The 18,602-nt window shown below is 54.4% G+C and overlaps 2 protein-coding genes across 6 annotated transcripts; one reads left to right on the forward strand and one right to left on the reverse strand.

Annotated features, from left to right (window-relative positions):
* Window positions 1-1,901: 1,901 nt before the first annotated feature.
* On the reverse strand, window positions 1,902-14,059 carry RNF40 (ring finger protein 40). Its single transcript, XM_007186426.2, has 20 exons — window positions 13,904-14,059; window positions 13,592-13,795; window positions 12,997-13,164; window positions 12,721-12,862; window positions 11,869-12,075; window positions 11,186-11,307; window positions 10,918-11,064; window positions 10,744-10,818; window positions 9,886-10,005; window positions 9,610-9,789; window positions 9,268-9,403; window positions 8,303-8,424; window positions 7,789-8,216; window positions 7,585-7,702; window positions 7,313-7,462; window positions 6,927-7,139; window positions 6,721-6,846; window positions 5,334-5,474; window positions 5,141-5,242; window positions 1,902-3,170 (listed from the first exon to the last, which is right to left on the reverse strand). The coding sequence occupies exons 2-20, from the start codon at window positions 13,721-13,723 to the stop codon at window positions 2,994-2,996; spliced, it is 3,006 nt and encodes a 1,001-aa protein (XP_007186488.2). The 5' UTR covers window positions 13,724-13,795; window positions 13,904-14,059; the 3' UTR covers window positions 1,902-2,993.
* Window positions 14,060-14,286: 227 nt separating this feature from the next.
* On the forward strand, window positions 14,287-18,578 carry CFAP119 (cilia and flagella associated protein 119). 5 transcript variants are annotated; one of them, XM_007186421.3, is made up of 9 exons: window positions 14,294-14,691; window positions 15,023-15,054; window positions 15,635-15,700; window positions 15,873-16,042; window positions 16,587-16,657; window positions 16,842-16,958; window positions 17,040-17,109; window positions 17,188-17,277; window positions 18,381-18,578. In XM_007186421.3, exons 1-9 carry the CDS (start codon window positions 14,488-14,490, stop codon window positions 18,557-18,559), a joined length of 999 nt encoding a protein of 332 aa, XP_007186483.1. In that variant the 5' UTR covers window positions 14,294-14,487; the 3' UTR covers window positions 18,560-18,578. The 5 variants fall into 5 exon arrangements, with proteins under 5 accessions (XP_057385438.1, XP_057385437.1, XP_007186484.1 ...); XM_057529454.1 differs by having other exon boundaries at window positions 14,291-14,691; window positions 16,842-17,109; XM_007186422.3 differs by lacking the exon at window positions 16,842-16,958 and having other exon boundaries at window positions 14,293-14,691.
* The last annotated feature ends 24 nt before the right edge of the window (window positions 18,579-18,602 follow it).

Raw genomic sequence — 18,602 nt, forward strand, 5'->3', positions numbered from 1 at the left:
CCAGGTCTGGAGCTCAGGAAAGACAACTGGGTTGGAGGAGTTGGGCCTTAGCAGCCTAGCTGTAGCCATGGTCCTGGATAAACACACCCAGGGAGAGCAGTAGAGTAGAAAGGAGAGGGTCTAGCTTATAGGTAGAGGAGGAGGACCATGAGAACATAAAAAGTATGAGGAAAAGCAGGAGAGTGTAGCACCACAGGGCCCAAGGGAAGTTTTAAAGAGAGTGGTTAATGTCAAATGCTCTCCTGGACCCTGTGGCCAATCACAGACAGTAGCCTTAATTCTGGCTAAAACACGTAACTTTGCCACCGAGGCCAAACATCTGCTTACCCCCAGAGGCCAGCCAAGGTCAAGATTCAGGAGGAGCTTTGGCTTGCCCATCTCAAGGGCCCAGGGTATCACACCGCCACTGAGGTTACTGGGGGTTGTAAGGGATCAAACATCCTGAGTGGAAGGGCCTGACCAGCCCCTAAGGCAGATCCCCCCAGCACCGGGCAGGCTCATTGCAAACCAACGTTTATGGTGAGTTTACTCTGTTCTTCCTGCAGCATCAGTGCTTGCTCCTCCCACAAATTCTGGGATTTTTATTCCACTCCCTTGGTCTGGAGCTTGAGAAAGTGGTTTGGTGCCGACTTTATTAAGCATGGGGACTCAGAGATTTTAGCCCTTCTGGATATGGAGACTAGCCCAGGAGAGATATTTGGGAAGGTGTTGCAGTCACTTGCATTTATTAAGGAGCCCACGTGGAGATGACTCCCGGGAAAGAGGGTAGTGCTCACAGAAGATTGGCTGACTCCGACCCGCTCCAGGGCGCAGCGATCCTCTCAGAGCCAGGCGGCATCTCTATGATGCAATATGCTGCGTTTTTTCCCACCCTGGCCACCACTGCCAGGGGCCACGGACACTTCCTCGACGGCCCGATGCCATCTCCCGCCACGGCTCGCGCCTCGGCGAGCGCATCCTCTGCCGCCAGCCCTGCGCCGGAAGTCACTGTAGCCCGCGTCTCCGTCTCCGGTCCGACCTGGTCCAACCGCTGCGGCCCCGCCGAAACCTTGGGCGCCAGGTGCAGCCCGAAGGCGGACAAGGCCGCGAGCCCCAGCGAAGGTGCGACCTCTGATAAAGCCGCAGCGTCGCGCAAGGGCGTGACTGCTGACACGTCGGCTGCCGCTCCCGCCGCCATGGCTCCAGTTCCAGCTCCAGCTCCGGCACCAAGCCCGGTCAACACCGGCCCAAGCGCGAGCCCCAGTGCAGCCTCGGTGAAGGCTCCGGCCGCGGACCCGACAGCACACTGAACCCACAGGCGCCGCTGGACACACGGTTCCCGAGAACAAGGCCAGTGGCCAGTGCAGGTCGCAATGAAATAAGTCACCCGCTGAGGCGTCCTGGCTGGCCGTCCGACGGGGAAGGGCGGGTGAAGCCATTGGGGAGAGACGGCCCACAGACTGGGCCCAGGCCCGCCTCTGGCCAGCACAACCAGGGACCCGGCTCTCCCCTTCGAGAATCTTGCCTACAGGTGCCAATACGGAACTACACTTCCCAGGATGCACTTCGGGGCTCCCAGCATCCCTGCCGCCAATGACTGCGCGGGCTGTGGCGAGCCCGCACGGACCGGGCCGGCAGAGCTGCAGAGATCCAGGGTGTGTCAGCCTTTCCCACGGGAACAGGAGGGGCCGGCTGGCGACAGAGTGCTGACCAAGACGCTTTCTCCCTGCAGACGCGCCCCTCCCACCGGCCCAGTTTGGGATGACGGACGACAGTATAACCAGGTGTTGGGGGTGGGCAGGAGTGGGGTCTCATCTGTGCAGGCCCTCCAGGTTCACATGCCAGCCAGGGCAGCGCCGGGAACAAGTGTAACAGCCAAAATCCAGAACCACATTTAGGTCAGGAAGCCTGGCTACTCGGACTATAGGCTGAGGGTTGGACGTTTATTCAAAACAATTAACAGCCTATACAAGACATCTCTAGAGCAGGGGCTGTGGGTCCGAGTGGAGCCTTGCACCTCTCAGCAGCTCCACCTTCCAGGTCCCTGCATACTACCTTCACAGCCCATAGTGTTTGCTTGGGCAGGCAGCACAGGAAGCATCGTGGGTATAGGCTCAGTCACAGGGTGTTAGATGAAGCTCTTCTACCTGGAATGATTGGAAGTTGGCCCAGCAGGCTACATCTGTCCCTTTCCCCCTGGAAGTTCTGCCTCCACTAAAGTTAAGGCCACCAGGATGAAAGCAGGGTCAGGGCTGGGGACCCAGCGGAGCCCTGGGAAGCATCAGGTGGGTTTAAGTGGGGCCTGGGAGTGAAGTAGAGATTGGGAGGGGTCTGATTAGAATAGAAACTGATGATCTTAGTTCAGCACTCCCAAGATGAGTGCAAGGTGACTGCAGCAACCTTAGACAGCTTCCCAGAAGAAGACAGTGCCCCAACCAAGGAGGTGCTCTTAGTATAAGACCAGACCAAAGAGCCCAAGGAACTCCACAGGAGGGAAGGTCTGCCCAGGTCTGGGGAGCAGAGGGTAAAGAAACTCCCTGGGCCCCAGAGCCCAGTCTCAGAGCAAGGAGCTGGGATCTGACCCACCCCTGCTCCTTACTTGTGGGTGTGTAAGCAGGTAGTGAACTTCCACTTGTGTGGGAAGTCACAGCCTGGGGAATTTCCCCTTTAGGGCTGGGATGGGCCCGTGGAGTCAGTTGGAGAAAGTTTAGGGCCAGGTCCCAGGAAGTTCCGTTGAGTGCTCTGGGCCCCTCAGGCCTCTCACAGCAGACCTTTCGTGCAGGGCAAGTGCCCCCTAGGCTGTAGTTCTGACCTTGGGGAAAAGGTGAAACTGAGCTTGGTTAATCCCACTCCCACTAGCATGCACTGGGGCCCCCAAAACCAACTACATGGGGAGGGGCTGGGCCCACAGGGTCCAGAATGGAGGGTGGGGGCCACTGGGTGTAGGGTGGGGAGGGACTGGAGGCACAGCCCCCAGGGTCCATGGGTGTTCCAAAGTCCCCTGAGTTATGGGTTCAGCTGATGTAGACACGGTGGAAGTCATGGGCACCAAAGGCTGCGTTGCACTTGGGGCACTTCCTCTGGCGGGCCTCATAGCGGCCCCGTACACACTCGAAGCAGAAAACGTGGAAGCACTTGGTGAGGACTGCATCCTTCTTGCGGGTGTTACAGCAGGGGCAGGTCAACCGCGCCTGGGCAGGGCAAAGGCATCAGATCAGGAACAATCCTGACAGGGCCCGGATCCCAAGCTGATAGCAAGAGGTGGTCCAGACTAAGGCACCACAGAGCAGACTGCACCTAACTCTCACCATAGCCCTAGGAGGTAGGGATAAGCACTCTCCAGATGAGGAAACTGAGGCTCAAAAGCCCAGGTTTCAAAACTAGAAAGTAGCACAGTCTAGACTCTAACCTGGGTGGTGATGGCCAGTGGTCACATGTCCCCTCTAAAGGTCAATGACCCACAGGCTCCAACCTGAGCTCCTCTGCCCTGGGGCTTCATCTCTTGCCCCTCTGGCCTTCTCTGGCAAAACCCCAATCCTGGCTTAAGCCGACTGTCTACCTTCTCTCCACCTGCACCTGGTAAGTCACAGCTGGGCATGGCAGTGCCACTAGAAATCTGCTGTTCTCAACCCTCAACTGGGCCCATCCCTAGTGCTGCCCAGAGATCCTGCTGTGGGTCCCGGGATTCATTTCTCTCTAAGGAGGTTTTACAAATCTACTCTCCTATCTTGAAACTTCCCACCTGCCACCAGGTCTCACTTCCAACTCCAGACAGGAAATTCCCTCAACTCAGCATTCCCAACATTCATCCTCTGCCCTGCCTGAAATCCTAGCCCAGCCGCCACCTCAGCAACTCCCCACAAGCATCACCTCTTCCCTAGCTCTCAGAACCCTACCCATCAGCATGTGACAGGCTGCAAAGTCTGCTGCTTCTCCAAAAACCCTTCCCTGCTCCCTCATGGCTGCCTCGAGCTGCCTCGAGCTGCCTCTGCCCCTTCAAGGCCAAACTGCTTCAACAGGTTGTCTATTTACTGACTCACTCTCCACCCTTTCCTCACTCCAGTAGGTGAGGGTCCAGGTGATCCGACCTCCACCTCCACCTCTGCCCAAGAACTCCCGCCAAGACTGCCAAATCCAAGAGGCATCTCTCAACACTTGCTTCATTTGCCTTCTTGGCAGTTCTGAGCTCACCCCTGCCTCCCTGAAACTCTTCCCCAATCAATTCCCTCTAGATCGCTCTCCTTCCTCCTAAGCTAGAGGCTTCTCTTCCTCTGTCCATCATTTAAGCTTCCAGGCTCCTCAGGGGGAGTGACCCCTGTTCCGTGTCATGCCACAGACCCTCCCTGGGTGACCACAGTTATATGTGTCTTCTACCTTTGCCTCTGCTGACAATCCCCCACAAACTCCTGTCCTCCAGACCAGCCCTTTTGCTTTGAGTGCCTTCCCAGACAGCCTCCCAAGAAGTCCCACAGGCACCTCATCCTCAACATCCTTGAGATGTCGCTCTCTCCACACTGACTACAGGATACGCCAAGCAGCTCAACCTGGTTTACAAACCCTTCAGGATCTAACACTGCCCAACCCCCACCAGGCTTGTCACTCACCACAAAACCCATGTTCTGTCCTCCAACTACGACTGTCCAGCTCTGTCCTCCAGCACGCCTCTCTCAGCCAAGGGCCTCCACCTCTGCCTTTCCCTCTGCTGGAACCCTTTCATCCCCATTCATCACGGCCAACCCTGACTCACTCTTCAGTTTTCCTTTGGATGATATTCCTTCCAGGAAGCCTGCTGACCACCAGGGCTGTTAAGGGGCTCCCCTGATTTCCCACAGCCCCTCTGGCCTCTGCCATCACACTGCTCATCACTCAGATGGGAGAATTCCTTGGCTGCCTCCTCCAACAGACTGTCACTTTCAAGAGATCTAAGACCAGGTCTAGTGCCTAGCCCTCTCACACCTAGCCAGGCACTCTGCCTGGCACATAGTATGTGTACCATACTTGATAGTTATCTGATTCTCCACAACGGGTTCTGCCCAGGTTTTGCCATCCTACCTTATTTCTGGGTTCCCCAGACTACCCACCAGAGTTCTCACCAACCCCCCATCTAAGATTCCTAGGTCATCTAAGATTCCTGGAGCACAACCCAGCCCCAAGGCCCCACCTTGTACTCCTTGATCTCCTCCTGGAGGATTTCATCGGCATCTGCGTAAACCTCCACCTTCCTCTGCTTCTCCAGCTTGCGCCGCAGCCGTGAGATGTCCTCCTGGGGCAGGAGAGGGGCTAGGCTGAGTGCAAGGGTCCTCAATCTGAACCTCCTGCCCCCACCCCGCCCCCACCCCCTGCCCGCCACACACCTGAGCCCTCTTGAGGTTGAAGCTCTCTTTCTCACGGGCAGCCCGGCTCTCTGCCAGGCAAGGCTGGATCTCTCGCAGCCGTGTCTGCACGTGCTCCAGCTGCACCTTCAGGTCCTCGGCCAGCTGAGCTGCTTCCACAGCCTGAGGTGGGTGGAACGGGGAGGAGGGGCACCGTTTGCCTGAGCCTGGGGAGTCAGGCATGTGGAGCCATGGCCCGCAGATGCTTGTGTCAACCATCCAGTGATTCCTGCTCTCGGGATAAGTCCAGTATCTTCACTGGAACTGGTTCTGGCTCCCGACCTCTGAACCCTCACCTCCTACTAGTCTACCTCATTCCCAACACTCTCAGTTCCTCACCTGCATAACGCTCTCTCCTGTCTTTGAGGCTTCACCGGGCTCCTCTCTCTGCTCCCCTCAACTCCCTCAACACACGTATTTTTTTCCTGCAACCCCCTGAGGCCTCAGCTCAAATGTCACCTCCTGAGACAGGCTGTTCTATTTTTCTTTCATCCACCTCTATTTCCTTCATAAGACATACTGTGAGTTCCCTGGTGGCCTAGTAGTTAGGATTCCAGGCTTTCACTGCCATGGCCCGCAAGCTGTGCAGCGTGGCCCTCCCCCGCCAAAAAAGACATGCTATGAGCTGTAATAATGTTACTTTATCTGTGGGATTATTGGCTTGCTATCTGCCCCTCAAAACTGGAAGTTCCTACTTCCAGCAGGGCGTTCTTGTTCCCGTGATCTCCCCAGCACTCAGTGCAGGTCCTGGTATGTAGCAAGGGTATGACTAATACTGCTTAAATGAATGAGCCAAATGGAGAAGAAAAAAACTCCAGGAGGGAAAAAAAGATGAAAGTCAATGTTAATCTTAAGCCTTTACCATAAGCTAGAGGAGTGACGTCACCAAGAGGGTGCCACAGGTCATTCCTAACTCTGTTACCCTCAGAAGAAGAACAACTACCACAAGCTAAACATTTCTTAGGTTTAATACAACTACACGACAGAGACCACCATGCCCATTTCACAGCTAACCAATGCAGTGGTCAGGACGTGGGGCTGTGGAGCCAAGGAGACCCGGGCCCAAATTCCAGTTCCACTCTTGAGCAAGTCAACTACCTCCCTGAGCCTCAGTCTTCTCACTTATGAAAGGTAACAACAAAAACTGTTGTAGGATTATTTTCAGACTGAAATGTGACCAAGCATGGAAAGTCCTCCAGCACACAGTCTGGAACACAGTAAGTGTCTGAGACATGAGCTGGGCTGTGAGATGAAGCAGAGCCAGACTTTGGCCCAGGTCATCTGCTTCAAGTTCTCTAGGCAGAGTCACAAAGTGAGGCTGTGAGCCAGCATCCCAGGTTACTGTCCCCTCCCATAGGTCTGGCCTCACCTTCCTCTTGTTGAGCTCCAGGGCCTGGCTGCGCAGTGTCAGCTCCTTCTCCACACCCCCGAGGCTGCCCTGCAAGGCCCGCTCTTTTTCCTCCAGCTTCTGCACGGTCAGCAGCTGGGCATCCACCTGAGGACAGGGGTGGGGACTCAGTGCTAGGGAGCCCCTGCCTCTCCAGCTCCACCCTAACAAGCCCAGGGCAGCCATACCTGGGACTTGAGGCCAAGAACCTGCTCGCCCAGCTCATCCTTCTCCTCCCGCAGTAGCTTATGAATCTGGTTGGCCTTGATCCGCTCTGACATCAGCTTAAAGTTGGCATCGTCCTTTTCCCGCAACTGCTGTAGCAGCCGCCCATTCTGTTCCTGCATGTCCTCAAAAGCCTGGCCTGTCACATCCATCTCTGAGAGCAGAGCCTCCTCCTCCTGCAGCAAGTGGGCAGGGACAAGACGGAATGTAGTAGATGGACGACAGTGGGGAAACCACAGGAAAACGTGGCTGAGCAAAGAATCACAGAATGGACCCAGGCCATGTGCTAGAACAGGAGGTTAAGGGAATTTCAACATTCAGAAGCAAGGGGACCAGAACGGGGTTGCACCTGCTTGGTGGCACCCAACTTGCGTTGCAGGTGTTCTATCTGCTCCTCTGCCTGACGAATGCGCCGCAGGGCATCCTCATCCGCGATCTTCTTGCTCTCCCTCCGATCCCTCTCCTCTAATTCCCGGATACGGCTCCGTAGCTCATCGACCTATAACCACCAGAAGGAGGGAGCTCTCTTGTCACTGCTTCCTGCTGACCTAGGGCTCTGCTCTGGTTACAACCCCCCTGGGCAGCCTCTCTGCACACCCCATAGGCCCTGCCTGCCCTCACCTCAGCCTTTGCCTTGCGTTCCGCTGCCATGAGCTGCACCTTATCCCGCTGCTCCTTGGGTGCAGACTTATACATGTCCAGCAGCAGTTTCATCTCCTTCTGACTTTCCTGGGCCTTCCTGGGGGAGGCACAGGAGGAAGGCTTGGTGAGTAGGGTTGGAGGCCACTTGGCAGGGGTGGGAAGGAGAAAGGAATAGGGCCTCACTTGAGCTCTGCTCGTAGACCTTTGAGGAGCTCTGACTCCTTCCTCTTGGCCTCCTCCACCTTGACTTTCTCCCGATCAGTCCTTGAGAGAGCTGAGGCTACAGATGGGGGTCCCAGCCCAGGCCCTTCCCGCTCCCGAAGCTCCCGCTTGGGTTTGGCCTCAGGTTCTCGGCCCCGGGAGGAGGGGCCCTGGGCCCCGGGGGTCAGGGCCTGGGCCTCTTCCTCAGAAGGGACCAGGTCTTCCTTCTTCACCAAGGAGGTAGTAATGGCAGCGCCAGGCATTGAAGCCATCTCCTTTCTGGCGTCAGGGGCACCAACAGGGCCTGGCCCACCCTCTTCTTTCCCTGCAGCTGGGGCACTCAGGCCAGAGTCCTCTGGGTGGCCCAGGGTGGGGATGGAGTGGGTAGAGCCACTGGCCTGGGCCCGGAGCTGCAAAGCAGAGACAGAACAGGGCTGAGGTGAGACGTGCTCACTGGGGTCTAGCCGCAGCTTTCCCCAAGCAGCCCCCTCCTCACCTTGGCAATCTCAGCCTGCACTTCCCGCAGCTTCCGCTTGTATCGCTGAGCATCCCCCTTTAGCTGGTGGTTGTGGTTTTGGAGGCTGCTGATCAGGTGGCGCATCTCCCGGTTGATGGGCCCTGGAAGAGGACAGGAAACCAAGGCTGGACTGGTTGGTCCCTGGGTTAGGGGCCCAGCCCCTCAGCGGGGGAAGAGGCAGTACCAGAGCCATCACTCTCATTACAAAGAAGATAACAACTGAAGCCTTATGTAGAGTGTGTGATCTCATCAAATAAATGAAGAGAATTCACCTGAACATAACTTGACACTGCCTATGTGTGTTATTTCTGCTAATACAGATTTTTAAAATATTTCCAAATTTCCTCTCGAAGGAACACATAACTAACTGTAAATTCACAAAAGTAAGTTAGTCCACTTCTTTTAACTTTCTAAACAAATATCATCTTCTTAGTTACATTTCCCTGGCATTTCTCATAATACTTCCTGTCTTCCCTCCCTGCTTTATTTTTCTTGGTATATTTGTCACAACCTAATACACACGTTAATTTTTTCCTCCTTTGTTGTCTGTCTTCCCTCACTATAACACTGCTCCACAACAGGGATTAGTCGTGTTTTGTTCACTGGTATCATCCCAAAGCCTAGAACTGAGCCTGGATCATAGAAAATGTTCAATAAATCTGTGAAAAATGAATTAGTATCTCAGAGAGGCACCATAAGGCCAGAGAAGCATGGATGAGGGTGACAGCTCCCATTCTGGCTGAGTCTGCTCCATGAGCCACCTCATCTGGCTGTAAGCCTCACTGCGCCTTTGAGCCAGGTGGTGTGGTCCCCATTTTCCACAGAGAGACGAGGCTCTGAGAGAAGAAAGGACTTAATCTCCTACATCTGGATAAGCATCTGGCCACACCAGGGGCCAGCAATCCCAGATAAGGCCCCACCTCAACCCTGTCCTCACCACATACCCGCCTGCTCGTTGGCCGCCAGGTTCTGTTCAAACTCGATGCGCAGCATCTCGTACTCCTTGCGTACCTGGGCCAGCGTATCCTCCAGCTGGATAACCTCTGTGCGCAGCTTCTTCTGCAGCCCCAGCTCATCACTCTGTGGGTTGAGGCATTAAGGACCCACACAACCCCTTAGCTACCGGCAAGCCCCCCCTACCTCAGGCCTCAGCAGCTCAGGAAGGATTTACTCCCAAGGGACCTCTGGCAGGCACATAGGGCCTCTGACACCCTTAACCCAGGAACAACCTGACCCTAAGGGTCTGGTCTTTACCCCTGTCCCCAGCCCCTGTTCCAAGGGCATACCTCCATGTGCTCAATGTGCCTCAGGTGGGAATTCTTGGTGGCCAGCAGCAGCCCACGGGCCTCGTCCAGCTGGGTCTTCACTTGCAGAGACTCATTGTAGAGCAGTGAGAACTGCGCCTGCAGCATTCGGTATTCCCCTGTCTCCCGTACCACCTCCTCAGGAAGGCTCCGCAGGGCTACCTAGGGGTAGGGATGTCCAATGGCAATCAGCAAAAGGTTTCAGAGCCAGCTCCTACCGTGTAGGCTCAGGCCCTCCCAGCCCCAAACACAGCTCACCTTGAGGCGCTCATTGGTCCGCACAGCCCCCTGAAGTTCGGCCTGCAGCTTCTCCAGCTCTGCCATGCGGCTATTGGCCAATTCCTGGTTTTCCTCCAACTCCGCATTCAGCATCTCAAACTGTGGAGTGGGAAGAGCCAGGCCAGGATGCATGCTTCCCTCATAGCCCCACCATATGCCCTACCCACGCTCCCCTCTGCAGAGCAGTGATGTATTCTGAAGGCCCAGGGACAAGCCGGACCCAGGCCCTTTCCTAAGGGCTCCCAGGCAAGTAGGAGAAAACTCAGTACTGTCTGATCAGTGCTGGGAAGCAAGGCTTGTAACTGACAGGGGGTCAGGGAAGCCTTCCTGGAAGACCTGAAGAGCAAGCTGAGCAAGGGGAGACAGGGCCCAGTGACCCTGCAGCACCAAAAAAGTGTGCAACGACCAAGAATTGAGAGAGCAAAAGCAGGACAAGGAATGAGACAGCGGCAGCAAGGCCCTTTCTCAGCTACACAACTGAGAATGCCAGTTGACTCCAACATACCCCAACATCTCTTTTCTAAGTGGTACTTTTAACCAGCTAACGTACGACCTTACCTAATTGTCAGTTACCCAAACTAGAACTTAAGCTCCATGAAAGGTTTAATTCCTGTTTCGTTCTCCAAAATGCCTGCTTCCTATACAGTACCTGGCACTTAGTGTTCAGCAATTATTTACTGAATACACATATGAAACAATAAAATAAAGAGCACTGTGAGTAACGAGGAAAGACCTCCGAGACCACAGTTGGACGTCTGTCCTTAATTCTGAGGGGACGTTCAAGGGTAGGGTAGAGAAAAGGTTGTGGGAGGGACTAAGAAGAATGCTGCTGCTCACCTTCTGCATGCTGAGTGTGATCTGGCCCCCATGAAAGCCTGAGGAGCTCCCAGATACATAGTAGCCAGAGTTGAGCTGTGGAGAGAAGACAGAGGAACAGACGGGTGTGGAGGAGAGAAGCGAGGGCCCCAAGTACCCTGCTCTGGCTCCATCTGACCCAGTGTCTGACCCTACCTGCTCCAAGGCCTCCGCTAGGTGCTTATTGAGCTTTTGCTCACGCTTCCGCAACTTCTCAATGTCCCACTGCAGGTCTTCTACTGTCGTCTCCATCTCCAGCACTTTGGTCTCTGCAGATGTCACTTTATCCTGGAGCTCAGAGTACTGGGGACAAGGAAGGGGATAGGTGCTTAGATAAGAGACCCGGCTCCCTGAGATCCTCGGGTGCCCATCTAATCCAAACCCTGCCCTGGTTCTAATCCCACCCTAAAAGCCCAACTCCCACCTCCAACGAGATGCGGTGGTGCTTCTCCTGTAGCTGGGTGGCCAAGTCCTGTAGTCGTCGGTTCTCACGGCCCAGCTCCCGGGTGCGTGCCCGAGCCGCCTCACTGGGGGGCTCACTGTCCCCTGGGAAGGCAGGGCTCGGGTAAGAGCCAAGTCCAGGGCAATGGGTCAAAGTACTAACTCATTCTGGAGTCTGCTATGTGCCCAGTGTGATCCACCAGCTGTCTTGCCATTTTCTCATGACAAAGCCAGGAGTCTTTGTCCCCACTGCACAAAGGAGGAAACCAGCTCAGAGAGGAGAGCCATCTGCTCAGAACGCCCAGGCTGGACTGACAGAACTAAGGCTGGGAGAAGTCAGTCTGCCTGCAAAGCCTGGGCACTTGCTGCTATGACTCGTGGATCAGCAACTGCCGCCAAGATTTGTGCACAATGCTCCCAAGAGGTCTCCAGCCACAAGGGGGAGGCTCCCCCAGCACCAACAACTCCTCCCACCCATCTCTCTAGAGCTCAACTCCAGGAATCAAAACGAGAGCCACCATCAAGCCTAACCCTTCCCCTGAGAACATGGCTGATTTATTCCTTGCGGAACTGTGGCTGCCTCTGGGCCAGAAGCACTGAGGAGGGGATACCATAAAGATGCAAATGGAGTTGGACACCTCTGGGGTGGGGGCACAAAGAACTAACCTCGGCTGTATACTCGCTGACAGAGTTCCTCCACCTGGCGCTGTAGGCGGTCGGAGGCCTCCACGACACGGGACACAGCTGCCTTGGAGAATTCCATGCGGCCCTGCAGCTGCAGCTCCACCTCCTCACTACTGCTCGCACCCAGGGCCACCACAAAAGCCAAGGCTGGCTCACTGAGAGGTGGCCGCAGCTGCATTGGCAGGGGCTCTGGGAGGGACGGACAGACCCTCATGAGGATAATGGTAACAGTTACCACCACTCTGTATCAAGTTTCAGATCGCCTCCTTCAACTCTCTATGGCTCACTGAGTCAACATAACCAACACCTGTAATACTATGTTATCCCCGTCTTAAAAGTGAAATAACTACAGTTCAGTGAGGTAATTTCCTCAAAGCCAGAGAACTACCAAATCACTTCCTCAGGGAAGGTCTTCTCTGCCTTCCCAAGCTAAACTATGTGCACACACACTAATTCCCATTCAGAGACCCCTATACTTTTTTCTTTTGGTTTATAATCACTTTCTCCCTAATGGTTGGGGCAGTAAGTATTTCTTTTTTATTTTGTTTGTCTCCTCCAAATCTACAACAACGTCAACTACACAGTCAACGTTTAATACTTTTTTGAACTGAGTATCAAAACATGAATTGCACTCTTAACCATGTCACTCAGATTCCAAAACGTGTGTTCTTACCCACTGCCCTTTGCTGACCAGATATGAAATCAATTTGTGTGTGTGTGTGTGTATGTGTGTGTAGGCAGAGAATTCAGTAGCCTAATGTCAAAGTCCCCTCCTCTCCAGGACCTTCCCCAGAACTTAATTAAGCTTCCCAGATCCCAGGGCTCTGGCCCTACCCCTCAGCTCCGATGTCCCTGGCTCTGTGAGAGGGGTCTCATCACGTGTTGGCCCCTCCTGGGTCCCAGGCGCCTCTGTCCCTGAAGACAGGTCCCCCTGGTTCTCATGGTGTCGGAGAAGGGCTTCCACAGTTTCATCCAGCTGAAGGGAGAAAGCACCAAAAATGTTATGAATCCCTCAGGTGCTTCCCAGCATGATACTCCTTTCCTAGCAGAGGAGTCTGAGGATTGGCAGCTGGATCAAGGCCAGGTCTTGGAAAGTAGAAGGGCATCCACCTGGGCCCAGTAGCGATTGACAATGAGGAGTGTGGCATCATCTGTGGCCTGCCGCTTCTCCAACTTCTCAATTCGTTCTCGGAGTTCATCTTCACAAGCCTGTCTCTGTTCCAACCGCTCTGCCAGTTTCTTATTCTTGAACTGCAAAACCTTCAAGTCCATCTCCTCCTACCAAGGAAACAAAGGGGCCGAGGAGATGGTCAAGCAGGAACCAAGAACCCAATCACAGCAAGAGACAAAGAAAAGCAAAATGGAATGGGTGGGAGAGGGGAGTATCCCCAGACTAACTGCTAACAGGATTTAAAGAGGCTCAGACACCCACAGAGAAAGCGTCTCAGTTGTGAGGAGGGTCACGTTCTGCTTCTGCCTCTTCCTAACTCTGAAGTCTTTGACAAGTCACACGCCCTCTGGGAACCTGTTTTCCTATCTGTAAAGGGAAGGCAGACGTCGTGTCCTCGGTTTCTTTCAACAGAGTTTCTGAAAAGTGGATCTTGCTAAACCTGGGGAACTGGGAGTAAGGTTCTGGACGACGTGGACGGAGAACAGAGATGGGAGTTCTGGCAAGTTGTGAGGCCTGAAACAGGAGCCCACGAACCGTGGAAGAGATGCCCCCAAGACGAATGGGCTCTATAAGCGTGGTTGTGGTCTTCTCCTCGCGACTCAGCTTCTTCTCTGGGGGCCCCGAGCCCCCATCGCCGGCGGCGCGTTTGTTGCCGGGCCCAGACATGGCCGCGGCGGCGAGGAGCGGCGCAGGCTCTCCCGAGGCACGTCAGGCAGGCGAAGGCGACGCTTCCGTCACCTGCAGAAGACAGACAGCAGAGATGTGGAAGCGGCCGAAGCTCCGCGGCCCCGAGCCTCCCCCGCACCCACCCGCTGGACCCCGCCCCGCCGGCCCCGGGCCCCTCACCGGCAGCAGAATCAGCCCAAGGCCGCCATCTTGGACTCCCCTGGACGTCACTAGCCTCCCCAGCACAGAGCGCAGGCGCCACAGGCAGTACCGGATGTGGCGAAATCTTCTCCACTTCCTGTTTCTATTGGTCGCGCTTTGTCCCGCCTTTCGGGTCCCGTTTGGTGTCTTTCTGAACACCGCCTCTTTCTCTCAGTGATTGGCCAGTAGGCAGTTCCTATGGTAACCGACAACACACTTCTACTCTCCAGTCCTAATGACATCGCCTGCCTCAGAATAGCAACTTTGAAGCGAGGGCACGGGGGCGGGCCTTGCAGCTTATTACGCACGCGCATTCCCTTCTCACTGATTGGCGAGCGCCGTACGCTTTCTCCCTTGCTCCAAGAACCCCCTTAGCAACGGTCACTGTTGAGACGGAGGAAGACGCCCCCAGCGGATTGGCTGCACCGGGCCTCTCTGCAGCGTAGATTGGCTGAAGCGTCGGTAGAGGGCCGGGCCTTGGCAGCAGCTGCCGGAGAACCGGCTGTCCCAGAACCGAGGCAGGACAGAACCCGTGGTGCCCCGCGGCACAGAGGAGCGACAAGATGATCCGCCGGAAGTCCAGCCAATTCCAGGGACTGAAAATGCAGTCGGAGCTTGAACAGCACTACGAACTGCGGAGAGAACCCAAGAAAGACCTCAGATCATTGGATGAATCGGCCACGCGGATGGGAATAGGTGTGCATACCGAGTCGGGGACCGTGGCTTCGGTGAATGCGGATGAAGATCCTGCAGCCAACTTGTTCCCGGTGAGGACTGGACAGAGTGGTCCACTCATGAATGTTTATAAAAGGGTTCCCCAGCAGGGCGCCACCCGTCGTTATGCTTTCTAACGTTCAAGACGTTTCCCGGGCTGCCTTGGTGAAGAGACAGGGGTGTGTGACACCCCCTGTTAATATGTTCATGAATAGTACTTAGGGGTCGCTGAAGCCTAGCCCGCCAGCATTGCTCGTAGCTAGTCTTTAAGATGAGAAGGCAAGTTAGCGCGTTCTTAGGCCCGCTAGAGATTCGCAACGGCTCAAGAACTAGGGGCCATGAACAACACAGCTCTGCCTTTCCCAATCCGCTTTCTCTCTGCAGCCGCCACTGCCCCAGACCCGGATCTGCATATGGTGAGTGTGAAGAGCTTTGGGGGAAAGTTACCCTTCACACTAGTATTATTCCTTTAGGGCTTCCCCACAATCCTGTCAACAGCGACGGTATCCTCAGTTTACAGATGAGGAGACTGAGGCCCAGAGATGCAATTACCCGAGATGACTAAGTCAGGTCTCCTGCTGCCCCAGTCCAAAGAGAGTGTGAGAAGAGGGGAGCCAAAGACTGAGAATGTAAATGTAGTATCAGCGCCTCTATGGAGCATTGCACAAATGGGGACACTGAGGTTCACAGAGGGAGACTTGACCAGTTATACAGTAAGGGAGTGGCAGAGACCAGAACTCGTTTCCTAACCCTACGCTTTAGAAATGAAGAGGATCATAAGAGTTCATTTTGGCCATACCCTCTATTTACAGATGGAGAAAGTGAGGCCCAGAGAGGGAAGTGACCTGCCTAAGGTTACACAGCAATTTAGTGGAAGGGCCAAACCTCTAACTCAGGTGTCTTGGTTCCCAGTCCAATGCTCTAGCCATCATAGCCCTGTCATGAGATTAATGCATAATGGCCACGAACACCTTTTCCCCTCTTTTCCTATGACAGGAAGTACCTGGACATCCATTCCATGCACAGGCTGGAGAAGACAGCCAACGTTGAGGAGATGAGGGAGTATGCAGGGGGAGCAGGGAGGGGAATAAGAGCTAGCTCTTGGGGAAGGCTTGGGGGTGGGTGGGCTGGGAAGGCATGAGGAATGCCTGGTTCCAAAGCCTGTTGTACACTAGTGTGGGGCGGTGAAGGGAGGCTCTGGTTGTCACTCATTCCTTCCTCTCTCCCTTCCAAGGGTGCTGGCCGAGCTGTTGGGGCTAGGCTCTCCTGCGCAGAGCCTTCGGGACGCCATCACCCTGGACCTCTTCTCCCATGCACTCATCTTCTGCCGCCAACAAGGCTTCTCCCTGGAGCAGACATCAACGGCTTGTGCCCTGCTCCAAGATCTTCACAAGGCCTGTATTGGTAAGAGGAGGCCCCCGAAGGCTTTTTGAGTCCAGGGGAGAGGAGAAGGCTGGCACAAGTGACCAGGGGAAGTAAAAGCAGGATTAGCACCTGAAATCTTTGTTCCGTCATCACTAGCAGCAGTATCACACCCAAGTTATTTCACCTTTGAAATCCTCTATTTCCTTATCTATAATAAGGCTACAGCACTAACGTTAGGAAACTGTTCTGAGAAATATTATATATAATATATGTAGATATATGCACAGTGCTCAATAAAACAGCTCTTGCTTTACTCCTGGAACTAATTTTCTACAGAATGTTTAACGAGGGCTAAACTATGTATTTCTTGGTTTACTGTCCGTCACTTCCACTAGAATATACGCTTCTTAAGTGCAGGAACTTGTCTGGTTCGGTGCCCAGAACAGTGCATAGTGGGTACTCAATATTTGTTGCCTATATCTTTCTACTTCTAAAGCTCATGCTCAATAAGTAGCTGTTGAGTGACTAAAATGAATGATTATCAGGGAGGGTACTCACTGTCACATCTTGCCTTCCCTCCCAGCAACCCCCTTGGGCAACGTGGAGGAATGTTACCGCTACTTCACCAGTGTTCTTTTTTGCCATGGAATCAGGGTCAGTTTCACTCTCCCCCCAGATAAGGTCTAGCCCAGCCTCCCACCCTGTCTTACACACATGACCCTCATCTTCCTCTGAAGGCCACAGTGGGCTCTTCCTGCTCCTGGATTGCTGGGCACTTGGAGAAAAGGTGAGGGCTTCAGGAGGTGGTCAGTCCTCTAACTCCCAATCATCCCAACAGCGGCCCCCTTTCAGTATCAACCTCTTTAAGGAGGAACAGCTGCTGGCCCTGGCAGATTATGTGGTCAACACCTACTTCCGCCACTTCAAGCTCTACAAATACGTCTTCACACCCCAGGTACTGGGCCATGGACTACAAGAGGCCACCCCTCATCTCCCCCCTTTCCCTCAGTGCAGACGTCTTCCTCCCTCTTCCCAGGTGCGGCTGGATCTATCTTTGACTTACGTGGGGCTACAGGCACCCAAGCTCTGGCCAAAGGATGAGACGGGTAAGGGAGAATGCCGGGGCGAGGGCTGGACTGCGCTGGGGCTGGGGCTGAAGCCTCCTCCTGCCTTCTGGCTTGCAGAGAAAGAAGAGGGCGAAGAGGTGGAGGAGCAGGCAGTCACCCCAGAGGAGGAGGAACCGGAAACAGTGGTCCAGCCAGAGCCAGAGCCAAGTGAGGACCTGGAGGGGTTAGGGTTCCCTGTGACTTTGGGCAAGTGTGAAATGAAGGGTTTAGACCATATCAGGACTTCAGACTTTTTGTTTTAGTCATGGTGTCCTTTCTCCAAATGATTCCTTATGCAGAAGTCCAAGATGGCAAACAGATAAAAGCACAGCTGCTGGGGGTGAGGCAGGAATCCCAGAAAAGGATTATAAAACCAATGACAATAGGGCTTCCCTGGTGGCGCAGTGGTTAAGAATCCACCTGCCAATGCAAGGGACACGGGTTCAAGCCCTGGTCCGGGAAGATCCCACATGCAGTGGAGCAACTAAGCCGGTGCGCCACAACTACTGAGCCTGCGCTCTAGAGCCTGTGAGCCACAACTACTGAAGCCCGCGTGCCTAGAGCCTGTGCTCCACAACAAGAGAAGCCACCACAATGAGAAGCCTGCACACCACAAGGAAGAGTGGCCCCCGCTCACCACAACTAGAGAAAGCCCACGCACGGCAACAGAGACCCAACACAGCCAAAAATAAATAAATAAATAAATAAAAATTAGAAAAAAAGCCAACCCAATGACAATAGCCAGCACACATTTGACAACACTATGTGCCAGGCAGGCCCCATTTTAAGCATATATATATATACTTTTTTTTTTTTTTTGCCTGTGCCATGTGGCTTGCAGGATCTTAGCTCCCCGACCAGGAATCGAACCCGTGCCCCCTGCAGTGGAATTGTGGAGTTGTAACCACTGGACCGCCAGGGAATTCCCACATTTTACATATATTAACCCATTTAATCCTCTCTCAATCCTAGTAGCTAGGTGCTATCACTATCTGCATTTTACACAGAGGAAACTGAGGCATAGATAGGTTAAGTCACCTGCCTCAGGTCACAAGGCTACTAAGTAGCAATCCAGAAAATGCAGCAGCATAGCTACTCTGCCCATCTTTCTCTCACAGAAGGGCTGGCTGACATTTCCTGAATTGAAGCGACACTGCCACTAGTGTAGCTCCCAGGGGCACCCTGGAAGGTTGTGTTTGCCTGGCTAGGAGCAATCCCTCAGCCCCAGACAGCATCTCTTCTGACCCGTCCCTTCTTCCCTGCCCCTGCAGGCCAGGTCTCCGTCCTCCGGGCCTACATCAAGACCCAGATGAACAAGGAACTGGAGCAGCTCCAACAACTGGTGGAGGAACGGCTCAAGGCCAGTGAGGAAAGGCTCGGCAGCAAGCTGACCGCACTCGAGCGGCCCCTCCAGCTACCTCCAGGCAAAGGCAAGAACAAGACCAAGTGACCCCCAGCATCTTCCCCAATAAAGGCCTGGACCAAAGTGGCCC

The sequence above is a fragment of the Balaenoptera acutorostrata genome, chromosome 15 (assembly GCF_949987535.1).
Source record: "Balaenoptera acutorostrata chromosome 15, mBalAcu1.1, whole genome shotgun sequence".
In the NCBI taxonomy this organism is placed as follows: Eukaryota; Metazoa; Chordata; class Mammalia; order Artiodactyla; family Balaenopteridae; genus Balaenoptera; species Balaenoptera acutorostrata.